This window comes from Sceloporus occidentalis, unplaced genomic scaffold (assembly GCF_023333645.1).
Source record: "Sceloporus occidentalis isolate IW3139 unplaced genomic scaffold, rSceOcc1.0.p SCAF_5, whole genome shotgun sequence".
Lineage (NCBI taxonomy): Eukaryota > Metazoa > Chordata > Lepidosauria > Squamata > Phrynosomatidae > Sceloporus > Sceloporus occidentalis.
The window spans coordinates 4,911,530-4,929,104 of NW_028316985.1; the positions used below are offsets into that span (position 1 = coordinate 4,911,530).

At 42.0% G+C, this 17,575-nt stretch overlaps 1 protein-coding gene across 1 annotated transcript in view; it reads right to left on the reverse strand.

The window, feature by feature from the left end:
- The window catches only part of EXOC4 (exocyst complex component 4), a 510,603-nt gene that overhangs the window by 245,601 nt on the left and 247,427 nt on the right, over positions 1-17,575 (reverse strand). Inside the window, exon 10 of the mRNA XM_089527458.1 lies at positions 11,402-11,498. Coding sequence (XP_089383584.1) covers positions 11,402-11,498 — 97 coding nt within the window. The remainder of the gene's footprint in view (positions 1-11,401; positions 11,499-17,575) is intronic.

Here is a 17,575-nt window from a genome sequence, read left to right on the forward strand (position 1 = left end):
CACCCTTTGCCTTTTCTGAGAAGACTGAGGCAAAGAAGGTGTTGAGTAATTCTGCCTTTTCTCTGTCCCCTGTTAGCATTTTGCCATCTTTTCCCTGCAGTGGCCCTACCATTTCCTTCTTCCTTTTGCTTGCGGACATATCCAAAAAATCCCTTTTTATTCTTTTTAACCTCTCTAGCAAGCCTGAGTTCATTCTGCGCTTTAGCTTTTCTGACTTTACCCCTACACATGCCTGCTATTTCTTTGAATTCCTTTTTCGTGATTTCCCCCTTTTTCCATTTCTTATACATGTTCCGTTTCAAACTTAGCTCAGTTGAAAGTTCCTTAGTCATCCATCCTGGTTTCTTGAGACACCTCCCGTTTTTCTTTCTCACTTGAACTGTTTGAAATTGTGCCTTCAGTATCTCCCTTTTGAGAAATCCCCATCCGTCCTGAACTCCTTTATCTTTTAGTATTTCTGACCATGGAATCGCCCTCAATACTTCTCTAAGTTTACTGAAATCCGCTCTCCTAAAGTCTAGGATGCATGTCTGACTCTGCCTGGCTTCTCCTTTCCACTGTATTACAAACTCCAGGAGAACATGGTCACTTCCACCTAATGATCCCACCACTTGCACCCCATTAACCAAGTCATCCTTGTTGGTTAGGATCAGATCTAAAATAGCTGACCCCCTTGTTGCCTCTTCCACCTTTTGGACCATGAAATTGTCTTCCAGGCAAGTGAGGAATTTGCTAGACCTTGAGGATTTTGCTGAGTTTGACTTCCAGCAAATATCAGGATAGTTGAAGTCGCCCATCACTACTACATCTCTCTTTTCTGACTGTGTGGTCATCTGTTCTAGAAAGATATCATCCAATTCAGTCTGACTTGGGGGTCTGTAGTAGACTCCCACCGTAACACCCTTGTTGTTTCCCTCCCCTTTGATTCTTATCCAGATGCTCTCCACCTGGCTTCCATGATTGATGTCCAGGATCTCTTCACTGGTGTAAATATCTCTGACATATAGTGCTATTCCTCCTCCTTTCCTGTTTGGCCTATTTCTCTTAATAAGGTTATACCCCTCTATTTCCACATTCCAATCATGAGACTCATCCCACCAGGTTTCAGTGATGCCTATTATATCATATTTGCTTTGTTGTACTAGGAGTTCGAGTTCATCTTGCTTATTTCCCATGCTCTGTGCATTAGTGTTGAGACATCGCAGACCATGGTTCCCTTTTACTTGCTGCCTGTGCAAGTTTTTTTGCCTCCCACTGTTGGGTCCTTGCACTGTTTGCCTTTTTCCCTCTATGTCAGTTTGATTATTTTCGCCATCCCTTTCGCCTTCCTTAATATTGTCTCCCTTCCCCTCGGAACTCAGTTTAAAGCTCTCCTGATCAAGTTCTTGAGACTGTTGGCAAAAACATTTCTTCCAACTGGCGTGAGATGCAACCCGTCTGTTGCAAGAAGTCCCTCCTCATGGAACCGCAGCCCATGATCGAAGAATCCAAATCCTTCTCGGCGGCACCATCTGCGAAGCCAGTTGTTCACATCTGCTATTTTCCTCTCCCTTCCTGGACCATGCCCTTCAACTGGCAGAAGAGACGAGATGACAACCTGTACATCCATTCCTTTCAGCTTCCTACCAAGCGCCTCGTAATCCCTTTTGATGTTCTGAATGCTGTGTCTTGCAGTATCATTAGTTCCCACGTGGACCAAAAGGAAGGGGTATTGGTCAGTAGGCTTGACCAGTCTTGTCAGCCTCTCTGTCACATCACGGATCTTTGCACCTGGAAGACAACACACCTCTCGAGACATCTTGTCAGGCCTACAAATCACTGCTTCTGTACCCCTCAGCAAGGAGTCCCCCACTACGACCACACGCCTCCTCCGAGGCTTAGCAGCGACTGTTCCCTCGGGTGGGACTCTCAGGCTCCCCTGTTCTGTCCCCGAAGCCTGTCCATGCTGCTCTTCTTCATCCTCCTTGATAAGGGAAAGAGCTTCGAATCGATTCTCTAGCTGCAAGCTCCCCGAACAATTCCTTCTTGGCTTACTTCTCTTTGTGACATTCCTCCAGCTGTCTGCCTCCTCTGTTTGGCAAGTGACCTCTTCCACCCTAGCATCTTCCTCTGCGTGGTACTCATCCAAGATGGTTAGTTCTATTGTGTCCAGGAAATCCTCTTGTTCCCTAATATGCTGAAGTGTAGCTACTCTGGACTCCAGCTGCTGCACTTTCTCCTCCAAGAGTGCTACCAACTTGCACTTGGTGCATGTGAAGTTCTCCACTTCTGTAGGCAAGAAGAGAAACATCCCACAAGAGTTGCAGGTGACTGCGGCAGATCCCTCGTTGTCCATACTGCAAAGTCTTTAGTAGTAAATAGGGAGTCTTCAACAGGGAGTCTTCAACAGAGGTCAGGTTTGTGATAATCATTTGCTTTGGAACACACTGCCTTGAAGTGTGGTGGAGTCTCCTTCCTTGGAGGTTTTAAACAGGCTGGATGGCCATCTATCGGGGAACTTTTGATTGTGTATTTCTACATTGCAGAATGAGGTTAGACTGGATGGTTCTTGCGGTCTCCTCCAACTCTATGATTCTATAAATTTGACAAATGAACACCTGATATGTTTTGAACTCTGTGTCAGAGCAGAATCCATGGCTGGCTGGCTCGCCTACTATGTTGTTGTTAACCTTATTAATAACCTGCCTTTCCCCCAAGATTAGGACTCAAGGCGGCTAACAAATTAAAACGTACTGTTTAACTGTTTATTTTTTAAATGTATGTTTAAATTTATTTTCATGAGATTAATAGTTCAATTCAGTTTTAATGCTGACTATGGCCTGTTACAGACTGCCAAAATAAAGCTGCTTTGGGTCTCTTTGGAGGTATGCTGTTTAAATGATGCATGCATCCTAAGAATCTGGAAGCTGCACCAAAGCTGCACTCCAGTGCTTAGGAATGGAGTGTGACTTTGGTGCGACCTCTGGACTCTTAGGACCCATGCTTCATTTAAATAGCATACCTCCAAAGAGACTCGAAGCAGCTTTATTTTGGCAGTCTGTAACATCCCACCATGTATGTTTTTAATTGTATCGTAATCATTTTAATTTGTTAGCCGCCTCGAGTCCCAATCTTGGGGGAAAGGCAGGGTATAAATAAAGTTAACAGCAACATTTTTTAAATGTATGTTTAAATTTGTTTTGATGGGATTAAGAGTTCAATTCAGTTTCAATGTTGACTTTTTGTATGTTTTTAATTGTACCATAATCAATTTTAAACAATACAGGTCTTATATTCCTTCCCTTTAAAAGCCTCAATTTCTAAACGCCTGTGTTTACCTGCCTGCAGAAGGAAAGCAAGGAGGGGGACCGTTCTAGCCTCCCTAGGGAGAGGGTTCCAAAGTCTAGGGGCAGCCTCTCATGTTCCCACCAACCATCCCTGTGAAGGCGATGGGACTGAGAGAAGGGCCTCACCTGTGGATCTCAGAACATGGGCAGACTCATATTACATGTAACATCCTTAGCAATTGTACCAATAGAGTTGGTCCCTGCTCTCTCTAACCAAATAAACCTGGGCGTAAAAGGAAGAACCTTTTTGTTGATCGCTTCTTGCCCTTTTGACTAAGATCAAGCATGTAGGAAGTACAGTGCACCCACGTCATATTCGGCTTTCGCTGCTTACACTGAAAGCTGAGCACCAGAAGAAGCAATGGTGCCCATGCCACGGGCACAAGCCCCATTGTTTTCAAAGGGGCTCCACCATACAGGGTATTTTCCTTACGTGGGGGGTGTCCCCAAAATGGATCCCCCGTGTAATGGAAGAGCATACTGTATCTTTTTGTGTTGCTAACAGCGTTTAAATTTTATTTCCTGTACTTTGTGTTGCTAATGGAGTTTAAATTTTACTCCCTGGACTTTATGATTCTTTGTCTCCCAGAACCCACATGGCCAGGAGGAGGAGTGGCCTGCCTATATGAATATCCCTCCATACCATCTTAATGGAGAACAACAGCATCTTGATAAAATATATATGTTTATCTTTCTCCTGTATGATTTTTAACACTTTTGCTTTATGAAGGAGCTTCAAAAGCTTGCAATGTGTATTTTGTGCATTTTGGTTGGCCTTAGAAAAATATCACTGTTTTGTGGATTTCAAATATTAGCATTCGACAGAGAAAAGTTTTCTGGAAGGGAGACTTTGCCATTTTACTATTCGGGGAGTCAGGGCTGATACTCCCAAGGGGAGTCAGGCATTCTGGGACATGACAAGTGGTGCAGGAGAGTAACAGGCTTCTCCGGTTTGTTTGTTCTGGCTCCGAGAAGCACTTTCTTGGTGTCATCCAACAGGCTCCCTACACCAATAATGGCAGCTTTCTGCCAGTTATTGACTTTATCCAAGACAAGATCTCAGCGGTGCTTTAGCCTTCCCTTCACTAAATCAAAGGCAGCAACCCAAGAAGTGCTGGTGGATGTATCACTGTCAGCTTTCCATCCAGCACTCTGTTGCCTGACAGATGCTGCCTCCTTCTAAGGCAGGGAGAGAAGGTGCCAACATAATTTAACTTCTCCACCTTTCCTGGTGACATACAAATGAAGTGATTTAGATGGAACTCCTGCTTTCAGGCCAATGAGCCCTTTTGCTCCCTGCTCCTTCCCTGCAACCACTTTTAATTGCTGCCTGATATTAATGAAGTGTGGCTGATACAAGATATCCTAGCAGCATTTAAAGGGATTAGGACTAATGGCATTTCTGCAGCCTGAAAGGCTATGGTCTCCTGTCCCTCGCTCTCCTTGTCTCCAGCTTATTTGCTGCCTTCTCTCCCCCGGCCTCAAGACTGAAGCCATCTGTTAGCCAATTGTCTGGTAATAAACAAGCTCCATAAAACATATGTAGAATTATTATTACCCTGAAGAGCCAAGCGCCTTTCACACGCCAGCTGAAACCAACAAAAGAAAACTCACTGATGTTGAACAAATGTTATGCGAGGCTTGTTGGACTATATGAGTTTCTTTAGCACACCCACCAACTTACACGCTTTGGTCAACCTCAATGCTTACCCGCCAATGGGAAATGCTCAACCGTAGAGCAAGCCTGCCTTCCCTTGGGAATATTAGCATCTAAGCAGATGTTGGCTATCAATGGACAGCAGGCACAGCAACCAGCCTTTTTGTGGAGTCCAAATTTTCATACTTCAGCACCCCCTACAATATCTAATCAAGGAAAAATCATGCATGTGGACTCATCAGGCTGGATGTTTAATTAGCTTTTCATGGCTTTGTAAGGGTGAAAAAAGAATAAATTCCTAGGAATCAACTCTTTCCAAGGAACCATTTGCTTGTTGGAAAATAATATCTGTTATTCATTTATTACGTACAAGTGAGCCCCATTAAGCACTGGTGATTAATCTGGGCCTTTGTGCATTACATTTGTCCTGTTGGAAATTAGGTTGTCTACCCCAGGGCCAACACATTCCTCCATTTCTAATTTCTGGCTTTTGTTCCCATTAAAAATTTTCGAGCTAAGAATTTGACTCTTTGTGTTCATGCACATTTTTGCACATGAGAGATCTTCTTCAGTAAATGTATCCCTTATCGCCTACATATAATTCACAGATATAGCTATGTTAGTCTGGAAAATCAGTATGCAAAGGGATCTTGTAGCACCTTTGAGACTAACTATGTGAAAGACATTGTAGCATAAGTCTTGATAGACTAGGTTTACTTCCTCAGTCCATGAGTCTATAGAAGACTCCAGCTTAGAAACTTCTAGTCTCCAGAGCGCAACTGGATTCCTTAATGTCTCTTCATTCCAAAGCAGACTAACCAAAACTGTTAATCTGATAGAAATGTAGTCACACTGGATTTTTGCCTTGTGGCAGAAATTTGGTGTAGGTTTGGGAGAAACAGCCTATTGTTTTTCAAATGGTAAAGTGGAATCCCCCAGGAAAGCACAAGAGTTGCTTAAGAGAGGCACAAGATTTCGAGGCATGATCCCCCTTCCTTAGCTTCTTCCTCCTCTTTTGAAACTTTTTATGTGTAAAATTTACACATGCATTTAGTTAAATACTGAATTTACTTTAAAATGTTCTACAGTTGGCCCTTCCCATCTGCATCTTGGACTTCTGCAGTTTTGATCTCTCTAGGAACCTCTAGTCCTCCAGCACAATGCTGCTGGAAGCTGACCATAGAGTTGCGCTGGAGAATCTAGACTTTCGTAGAGGAAGCACGTCTCTAGGCATTTGTAGGTTATCCAGCATCATTCTATGATCAACTTCTAGCAGATGTTGACCACAGTTGCATAGGAGGACTTGGAGATTCCTAGAGAGGTGTTCTCTCAGGTAAAAAGAACAGGTGTTTTTTAAAAAAAAGAAAATTGTGTTTTTTCCACATTCACAGAGGTCCTTCACTGAACATGGAGGTAAACATTTATAGTCCACAAATTTTCTATCGGGTCTCTCTGTCCCCATTACCTAGAAAGCTTAAGTAGGAGAGTTTCCTCCATGAAACTGTTTTTCCTCTCCTGAACAATTACCTCTGTGCTATTTGGCAAAAAGAGAGAGGGTGGGGGGGGGATAGTAGGTTAAGATGTAGAAAATGCCATCCTCCCTTCTGTGACAAGCGCACTATACAAGACAGAGATATCCTTTTGCTATAAATCTTGTCTTAACCATTTTTATGACATGCATTATTTCCATTGCCTACCCATCAAGCTGGTAATGAAACCAAAGTGTGTCATGAAAATTGCTATTCAAAATGTGTTGTTTGTGTTTGACAGAGGCTGGGACTAAGAGTGGTAAGGAGAGTTAGGAGATGAAGGAGGGAAAGAGAGGAAGGAAAGTAGAGAGAGAGAGACAAAGAGAGGAGAAGTTTTCATTCTGCTTTACATGCTTGTTGAATATCAGCAATGAAGATCGTATCTGATTGCATGTGACAAGCTGACAAAAACACTAAAGATGAACAGTCAGAACTACATACCGCAGGGAAGTGGTCACTTTAGAAGGAAGTGTTTCCCTAACAGTCCTTGTCCCTGTCACAACACGGCGGCTGAGGATGGCATGAAATGTGCTTGAAGACAGGGAGAGTTTATTGACATCCCAGTCATTAGTGGCAAGTGCTTCACAAACAGGGAATCTAAACAGATTGCTTGTCAAAGGATTAAGAAAAAAGAGAAAAAAGACACTCCCCCCCAAAAAAAACCCAAGTCCTGTACGTTGTACATCAGTCACTTGAAAGGCGACATGGGGTGGAGGATGGGAAGAAGACTCAACTATGGAGGCCTGGCACAGGCTAAGTCAGTCATTCACGCAGGCCAACTGTCATGTAGTACAAGGATAGGGAACTTTGGAGGATGGGGGGCATTTCCACCTGCTACTTGAACCTCACCCCTATAAACCACATGACTGACCCCAGTGTCTTATAGGATCATAAGAGTTGGAAGAAACCATAAGGGCCATTCAGTCAAACTCCATTCTGTCATACAGGAATACACTAACAAAGCACCCCTGACACATGGCCAATCCAGCATCAGTTTAAAAACCTCTAAAGAAGGAGACTCCACCACCCTCCAAGGGAGTGTGATCCAGTATTGAACAGCTCTTACTGTCAGGAAGTTCCTCCTAATGTTGAGATGGAATCTCCTTTTCTGTAGCTTGCATCCCTTGTTCCAGGTCCTGTTCTCTGGAGCAACAGAAAACAAGCTTGTTCCATCCTCAGTGTGACATCTCTTCAAATATTTGAACAGGGTTATCATACCATCTCTTAACCTTCAGTATCTTCCAGTGTCAGGAGTTAGACAAAACATGGTTTTGAGACTTAGGGGCTAAACAGACTGGCTTGAAACGCTGGCATGGGGAAGGTGGGGGGTGTGGTGTTTTGATGCCGTGCGCCCTGATGCTGGTGTCATGCCGTGCACCCAACCTTACGACGGGGGGTGTTATGGTGCTCTGTTGGTGAAGCATTTAGACATGCTGCCCCAAAGAAGCACCAAAAAGCCACCGCCTCAGCAACAAGGCTGCCTTTTTGCCAGTGCTAAAAGGAGTGGCATTTTGCCGTTCTTTTTAGCTCCAGCAAAATGCTGAATCAGGGACATGGCAAGTGTTTGCCATAGCCCCAATCTGGCGAGGAAAGGGGTAGCGGAATGCTGCTCCGAAAGGGCAGTCTGATTTGCACCTTACACAAACCTTTCTGTTGGAATAGCTCCACTGGCTGAAGGTCTGCTTCTTGGGACAATTCAAAGTCATTGTGGTGACCTTATATGGCTTGGGTCATATCTCCTCATGAAAGCCCATTAGTGCCCTGAGATCTTCTGGAGCAGCCCTTCCTTCTATCCGACTACCTTCCCAGGCTCACTGGGTGGGAACAAAGGAGGGGCTTTTTCTGTGGCTGCTCCAGATTTTGGAACATACATATATTCCTGTCTAGGAAGTCTAGAAAGAGCTCCCTTGTTGCTCTCCTTTCACCAGCAAATAAAGCCATTCTTATTACATCAGGCTTTCTGAAATTGATAGTGATGTGCTTTTAATGGTGTACCATGCTGTTTTGTTGGTTTATATATAGCCTTTTAATGAATGTTACTGATTTTAACTTTAAAAATTGTTTAACTGTTGTTGTTTTTTAGAATTTCTACTTTCTACTGATGTAGAATTCAGTGACATCTCAGGAAAGCCTTCCAAGATGGAGTATGGTTGTAACAGTGAACTACACTCCAGGACTATGTATATTTCCCTCTACACAACCTCTGATGTGGGAGTAAAAGTAGCACATAATGACAGGGCTGTTCTAAGTAATGCTTTCAATGCAGCCCAATCCAATGTCTAATAAGTATCTGATATCAATGAAGAATTGATTCTTGTAAATTACTCAATTTGCCATGTGCTATTTAATGTGAACTGAATGGTCATAAATCACGTTTTCCCAGCCACAAAAGTTCTTGGGCTAGTATTACAGATGTTCATATACTGATAAGCTGATTAAGATACACAAAGCCTTCTTGGTGGCTGCTCCCAGATGTTGAAAGTCCCTTCCTAGAGAGGCTAGACTGGCTCCTTTCTTGGCATCTTTTTGGCAGCAGATGAATTATTTTGTTGCTGCTATTGTTTTGACCATTTGGGACCAACTGCTTACAAGGAAAGATTGTTTTTAAATTGTGTATGATGGTGGTGCGTGCCTTCAAGTAGTTTCTGACTTATGGCAACCCTAATGCAAACCTATCATGGGGCTTTCTTGGCAAGTTTCTGCAAAGAGGGTTTGCCATTGCTATCTTCTGAGGCTGAGAGAGTGTGACTTGACCAAGGTCACCCAGTGGGTTTCCATGGCCGAGAGGGGAACTTGAGTCCAACATTCAAACCACTACACCACACTGGGTCTCTACTTTCCATTTTTTGTTGGAGAAAAGCTTTTAAATCGATGGACTAAACTTTGTTTTTCACTGCTATTAACTTTTATATGTGCATGCTTAAATTTTTGTAAGCTGCCTTCAGTCCAAGGAGTGGAGGAAAGGTAAGCTACAAATAAATATAATAATACAACAAAAATAATGGGGGGCATATGTTTGTTTCATTCTTTAAGAACAGCCCCAACACATCCGTTCATTTTGGCCCAATACCAATATCCTAAAGCAGAGGGCAGGAATGCCTGATGGTGCAAATTTCAATCAAATCTTACAAATAGCAGTTTCTAAAACAGATCTCGACCCACACCAATATCATGTAAAGCCAGAAACAAAGGAGAGAAGAGGTATAGAAGAAAACTGGGAAACACATATGAACATTAGCAGGCAAAGCCTATTAGCTACCAAGCAGAGAAACAAACCTTCTGTTACTCAGACAAACAAAATTAATAATCAGACTGGAAGTCAGAAGTGGGGCGATTAAACCCGAATGGTGCTCTATTAAGCCTCCTCATTCCACCTTACTCAGCTCAGGTATTTGCAAGTCCTAGTAGACCCTGATTATTTTCCAACTGAGAATTTTTAATGTACTTTAATAATTGAAGCTCGGCTTCCAAAGGCAGAGGGGCTTCATTTGCAGTCTTTCAAAGTTGAAACCTGTTTATCGAGAAATCAGCTTACCTTGCAGTGGATGGAATGCTCACTCTCAGCTTATTAATCATAACTGGCAGTGAATGATAAACCATTTGCTATGAGCCACAACTAAACTTTTCCCCACTCCTGATCAATAATAAATTACATTGTTTGCTGCCAAAGGGGGTCAAGCAGACAAATAAATCCAGCAAGATTGCTATTGAGTGTTTAAGAAGACAAGCGAATGCAATTGCAGCAAGGTTACGAGGAAAACTACACAGCCATATATGATACAAGCATGGACACTGTAAATAAATTGCTAGACCCCAAATGTAGAATGTTTAACTTTTGCTTATCTACATTTGTCTTTGGCTGTAACAGAAGCAGAGGCTTTATTTTGCTGCCCATTCATTACGTAATCTACACGCTTTTATTCAGGTTTAAGTCTAGTTTTAACTGATAAATAATTTTAATGTTTTTTCTTCTAAAATAATTACAATTTGTTATTATAGATTGATTTTACTGTATTCTGCCCTGATATCTTTGGATAAAGGGAGGCGCATAAATGTTTAAATAAGCAAAAAAAAACCCAAACCCAAATATATACACAAACACACATTTGGCTTTGGGGGCACTAATTAATTCAAAATGAGACGTTATAATTATTAATAATTAATGTTAGAAAATTCATCATTATTTATGTTAGAAAAGACAGGTGGTGCATCTGCATTGTAGAAATAATGCAGTTTTACACCACTTTAACTGCCTTGGGTTCATTTTATAGAATCCTGCGATTGTAAAACTACAAATCTCAGGATTTCATAGGATGGAGCTACAGCACTTAAAGTGGTGTCAAACTGCAATATTTCTACAGTGTAGATGCACCTGGGATCATATCCAGGGATTTATAGCAAGCATGTTTTCATTATTTCTGTAGCTTAGTCATTCTGAAGATGCATCAAAGCCTCCATATAGTCTGAAATCTCCCTCCATGGTTCTGAGACTTGAAGAAGCATTGCCACTATACTTTCAATCCATGTTTAAATCTATGTTTCAAGAAACTTGGCTTTCTTTCTTTCTCTCACAGTCAGGGATGGTCAATATGCAGACCGCTTGATGTTGCCGTATTGCAATTCCCATCAGACTAGTCAGTACAGCCAAGGGTGCGGACTGCGCAGTGACAGTGCAAAAAAAGGTTTGAATGTTGCCCATCCTTGTTTCAAAGAAATAAAATGGTCTTAAGACACTGAATTTTGTAAACAGTACCAAATTACATGGTTTGACTGCCCTTCTATAAACAGCTTAAAGCTTTGCAAACAAAATGAAAGTGTGATCACAGGCTCAGACCTCTGTACATCAATGTCAATCTGAATGCATACAGGTTTTAATGATAAAGTGTTACCTTAGAAGTGGGTGAAAGATGACGGTGATATTTCGGGCGCCAGGCTTGCAGACAAACTTTGTCCCACCGCCTTCTATCAAGTTGTCATCAGGTCCTCCTTGAAAGGAAACAAACAGACAAATGCCAAAGTGTTGGTTTTCAAGCTTCTCGTGCTTCATGGATTGAACTAGCATCAACCAGATCAGACTGTCACCTTTTAAAATCGGACTTCGTCTAGTCCATGTTTTTTTCAGATACTGATTGCTTGTGGGCAAATGAGGGATCAACTTTTATTAATTTATTTGCAAGAATAGGTATATATACAACATTCTGCAGGAAAAGCCCATTACCAAATTTAACAACTCATCTTAAAGAATAATTCAAAATTTCCCGACTGTGAGGAAAAAGGCATGGAGTCTTCACTTAAAAGCCATTTTAGTGGGTCTTAAATTCATGCTACTAAGTATCAGTTCCCTCCACATCCAATTCTGATAGTTCTTTATGCCCACCAAGAGTTAAATCTTTTCTGAGCCAGATGGGCTATAAACGCTTGTGGTCTTGGAAAACAGTCTATGTTAAGCTTTGTTACTGGATTGTTCTCTGAATTTCATAAAGTTACTCATAATTGTAAACCATCATTAGTAAAAATCACATTGTGGCATCTTCTTGGGATGTCATTTCCAGATTTTATGGATACTCCACCAACCACTCATGAAAACTGGAATCTACACACACACACTGTTTGTCCCCAGTAATCTGTTAATCTGTTAAAGATAATCTTGAGACCCAGCATGGTATAGGGATTAGAGTGTTAGGTTAGAACTCTGCAAGACTAGAGTGTGAATCTCTGCTTGGTCAAAAACACCCAATGGGCAACTTTGGGCAAGTCGCCCTCTCTCAGACCCAGAGAAAGGCAATGGTAAACTCCCTTTGAAAAAATCCTGCTAAGAAAATGCTATGATAGGGTTGTCCTAGGGTCAACCATAAATCAGAAATATCTTGAAGGCACACAACAACAATAGCAGCAGCAGCAGTAGCAGCAGCAGCAACCTTACTGCAGATGTAGGAATCTTAACTGACCCACCATGGCCAAAATGACCATGATCAAGGATTCCTTCCAAGAATTTTTCAGTCCTTTTTAAAAATAATAAAGTAAAGTAAAGTAAAGTGAAATTCCCCATGAGATGGCATTTTGTAGTGGTTTGAGTGTTGGAGACCATGGTTCAAATCCTCGCCCGCCATGGAAAGCCCCTGGGTGACCTTAGGCAAGTCAAACTCTCTCAGAAAGGCAACAGCAACCCTCTCTGAACAAATCCTGCCAAGAGAATTCCATGATAGGCTCACTTTATGGTCACCATACGTTGGAAACAACTTGAAGGCACATAACTACATACAATAATAAAGTTTTCCATATTGATACACACAGCATGAAGAAGTGCCTTCTTTAGTTTTTCTTGAATCTACAATCAATCAATCCAGCCTAAGTGTCTGATACTGAGTTCTAGCTTTTAAAAAGACGTCTAATAATTTCTTAACTGCTGTTGACTAATGTATGATCCATAATTTTACAAACCTTTACCATGTCCTCCCAATGCTCACTTTTTCCTCTTGCAGAGGTTCCCAACCTTTGGTCCTCCAGATGATTTGGACTTCATCTTCCATAATTCTTGACTGTTGGCCAAATTGGCTGAGGCTCCTAGGAGCTGAAGTCCAAAACAAATAGAGGACCGAATGTTGGGAACCACTGAAAGTCTAAGGAAAGTCCGTTGAACCTTTGATCATTTTGGTTTCTCTTCATCTGAACCCATATTACCTCTATGGCATCTTTAAGAAAAAGATGGGCTGGAAAAACACGAAAGACAAGGAAAACAGACATCAAACATCCAATCTACAACATAAACAATATAATCCAGGTTGAAAAACATCATAGTAGCAATGCTCCAAGTCTTCCAAAATTCAACTGCCAGTGGGTAAAGAGCAAAGGATATAGGTTTAGACTCAGAGAAATGTCAGGTAGAAGACAAATAAACCTCACACTTCTAAGAATTGAAATTATGTATTAGAGAGAGGATAAGGGTGTATTTCTTGTGTGATTTGATGTATGTAACAAGATTAGTACATGAGTTTGGTCTCTGCATACAAACATGAATAGAAGTAGTAACAAAACTGAACTGCATGAGGTTTCCTACAAAATTCTTTCCACACTCCCTGAAACCTTCCAAGAGTTTGGAGGAACAACAGTCTGAATACACTTAAAGACAGTTTCTGGAATGCAGTTAAAGAAGGCAATTCTCCTAAATTAAGTTTCAAACATTTACAACCATTTGTTTTCTTTAAATGCATACAGGCATGAGGGAAATGTCAATGGAAATGGAAGGAGTATTTAATGTGGAAAAGCCTTAGTGGCTTCTATTGGAGGGCATCCCTCCCAACATGGCTTACCGAAAGCCTCATCCAAGCCTCCAGTATCATACTGGTATGACCCATTTAAAGGCAAGAACCAGACTGATTGAAAAGTCCCAGATGTTGTTCTTTGTTCTCTCTGATTTTATACTGGGTAAAAATAAACTTGACCTGGGAAGTTGACATTAAAAAATCCCAAGTCAGAGTGGGAGTTAACAAAAAATATTCTGGGATAAACAAAATGTTTATGGATCTCCAAAATAAAAATCGGAAGGAATGGAAACAAAATCTGGGACTTTCTGGTCTTTTAAATCCGTCTGGTGCGCTCTTAGCAAATATAGGGTGAAATTAAGTAAAGCGGGTGTTTAACCTGCACTAATTAATATTATTGACAGAGATGAACTTTAGATTGAAGAATTAAGCAATCTGTGTTATCTTCTCCAGCCATGCTATTCAAGGATCGGCTTTTGCAGAATGAGCTTTCTGTTCTTCTCAGCGCCTAAGATGTTGAAATAATAATAAATACTATCTGCAAATAGAATAATCTTTACACCATACAAGCCCTTGGGACCTCAGGACTGGCTCTTTCTAGCTGCTACCTCCCTGCTCTTTGATACTGGGGTACCAACCACACTGACGTTTCTCCATGAGCCTAAGACTATGAATTGGGCTGCTCTTCTCAAACTTCTGAAATCCCAAGCAGCAACAGGAACTAAATGGAAAGAATATTCACAACCATTTGTTTCCAGGTCAGCAATCAGATTTCCTGACAATTGGGAAACCTCTTGGAGAAAATATTATTGCAGTAAGACTTTCACACAGTTTTTCCAAGTATTAATATCCTGAAGTGTTGCGGAGGAAATGTTTAGTGGAGACATACGCACAAAAAAGAGTGGTTTACTTCACAGAAAACAGGTTTCCTACAGAAGAAATTTAGTTTTTTGTGCAGAAAATATGATGTTTTTTCAAAAGCAAAAAACCATGTCTCGAGGACCTAGAGATTTCTAGAGAGGTGTTTTCTCAGGTAAAAACATAGTGTTTTTGTTATTTATGGTTTTTCCACATTCACAGGGGTCTTGTGCCTCTATCCCCAGCGAATGTGGAAGGATAAGTGTATAAACGTTTGGCTCACTGATCTATCTTAGGAAAGCCTGGGTTGACTTTACAATTCATTGGGACAAGAAAGAACATGCTTTTGGGCAACCACTGGTTTGGATAGGGCAGCAGCACCTCTATATCCCAAACTTGCTTATGTAAACATCTTTGGATCCATGACCAAGAAATGGATTAATCCTAATTGTGTTGATAAAAGCTATATACCCCATCCTAATTCACAATGCTGAAGATGTCCCCGGGATTAAAACAAAACAAAAGAACATATTTTTCATAAGCTATCAAATACTCATATTTCTGTAACCTCAGTAGACGTTTTACTTGGGTTTGTACAGAGCATTTCTGAGCCATTCTGAAAATGACTGCAGTTATGATGATACCAAGGTGGCTGTGAGTTCTCAGCAGGAAGGCTCTATAAGGACACAACCTTCACTTTAAAGAGAGATATTTTTACTATTTACAATTCCAGGAACCCTGGCTTTTTCAGTGACCTCCCCATTCCCAGAAATCTCTTCTGCATACCAACGAATCTTGTATTTTTCATATCTTTATGGCTCACAGTGGGTTACGGCTGCCTTTTACAGCAAGCAGAAAAGCTTTAAATATTTTCCAGCTGCTGTATAAAAGAAAGATTGCTGGCGTGGCGATTTAATTTGTCCAGTAATAAACTAGAAGGTTTCTTATTGGGGAGAGAGGTGTTTCCCCACTTCCTTGCAGGGGAAAGGCAGGCTGGAGGTGAGGCAAAATTTATCACGAAGTCAGGACCAGTTTCACTTTGCTGACTCTCTCAGCCAAGTGTGCCTACCTGGATGTGCTCATGAGTGGGAGTCAAGAGATGGCTCCATTAGCAAGGCAGCCAAATGTTTCTGTAATGAAGCCTGAAATGTCAGCACTCTGTTATGATCAAAAGTGTGGGAGACGAACAGGCCTTGCTAAGGATGCATTTTTAAAAAGTGCAAGACACGGACCTCATAGAAACACAATTCTAAATATTTTTAAAGAAGGTTACATCATTGGAATCAGGTTTACGTTGCATTCCTATCTCTATAGCAGCCATTTCCAAATCGGATGTCCACAGGAAGACAATCAAGATGGTAAGGGGTCTGCAAACCAAGCTCTAAGAGTAGGAGTTGAGGGGTTTTTCAAAGAAGTAGCTGTGTTACTTAGGGAAAGTTGGGGAAAGGAACGTAGTAGACCTTAGTACCTAGAACAATCTACTAGAGGGCAGATCAAAAGCCAAAAATGGCAGAACCCTGCAAAGTGGCCACCTGAGAACACATCATCAGTGAGCTACAACCAACTCTAGAGAATAATACAATCTTCCCATAAGCTCTGGGAGGCAGCACAGTCAATGGTGGGAATGCCGGAAGCTGGAGTAGAACAATACCTGGAAGGTTACATGATTCTCGAAACAATAAATAAGATAAAGCTAGGAATATTTAACAACAAAAATTTGTGCCATTCAAGTGTTCAAAATCCATCACATATATTCACTCTGTCATCCTTAGCAAAACTCCTGATCAAGTAGGCCAAGATAACCTGTGAAAGCAAGTTATTGGGCTAACTTCTTGCAATATGAAATCTTCAGTTTGTATCTGAATGAATGAAAGCTGCAGAGAAGTTCAGTGTTGCACAGTAATAAAATACAGTTCGCTGCAGTGGGCGGAGAGGTGGGGAATCTCAGTTTGAAGGATGCTTTGTTTCAGATAGAAATGGACCTAACTAAACCTATTTCATATCTCTGATGTCCTCTCAATGGTCCAAAACACACTGCAGAAATAATCCAGTTTGAGACCACTTTAACTGCCCTGGCTCAGTGCTAAGAAATCATGAGAATTGTAGTTTGTAGACTGTGGCGCGTTACAGACTGCCCCTTTGGGGTGGCCTGTAGGCGCACCTTTCCCCACCCGATCGGGGCCTCAGCGGCCAGAGCGGCAGCTGCTGAAGCTCCGATCCGCCGCTTTCCGGGCTGCGGGGAAGCAGCAAAAGGCCCCTTCCCCACAGCCTGGAAAGGGGTATCCTTGGGGCTTTAAGCCCCAAGGACACCCTGCGGCGGTGAGGAGAAGGAGAAAGGGGCTGTTTGGCCCCTTTCTCCTTTGGTCCGCTGGGCGCAGCTGTCTGAAGGCTGCGCCCAGCGGACCAAACCAGGAAGGAGCTCCGAAACGGAGCTCCTTCTGGGGTCGCGGAAAGGGCGCCCTAGGCACCCTGCCGCGATCCCAATATGTCACAACCATGCCTCCTCGTTTGGAGGTGGCGCGGTCGTCACGTATCGATGGCGGTGGCCGTGTGGAACAGCTGCCACCATTTTGTGCGTGCACAGCACGCACTAGGGTTAGGGCGGTGCGGAAGCACCGCCCCGTCTTAACCCTAGTACGCGCTCTGCACGTACTTTTTAGCCCATATGTAACGGGCCTAAATGTCTCATAAAACTACAGTTCCCAGAATTCCCTAGCATTGAACCAGGGCTATGAAAGCGGTCTCAAACTGGACTATTTCTGTAGTGTGTTTTGGATCTCAGCAAAGTTTCAGATGATTCTAGTTTTAAAATCTGCCCAGACTACTCCTGTCCATCTCTTGTTGGCTATTACAATTGGAAGAAATTTGTACTCATTGGAAGTTCTAAATATTTCAATAGAAAAGGCGGTGGGAGGGGGAATCTTACAGCAGTTATTTAATGGT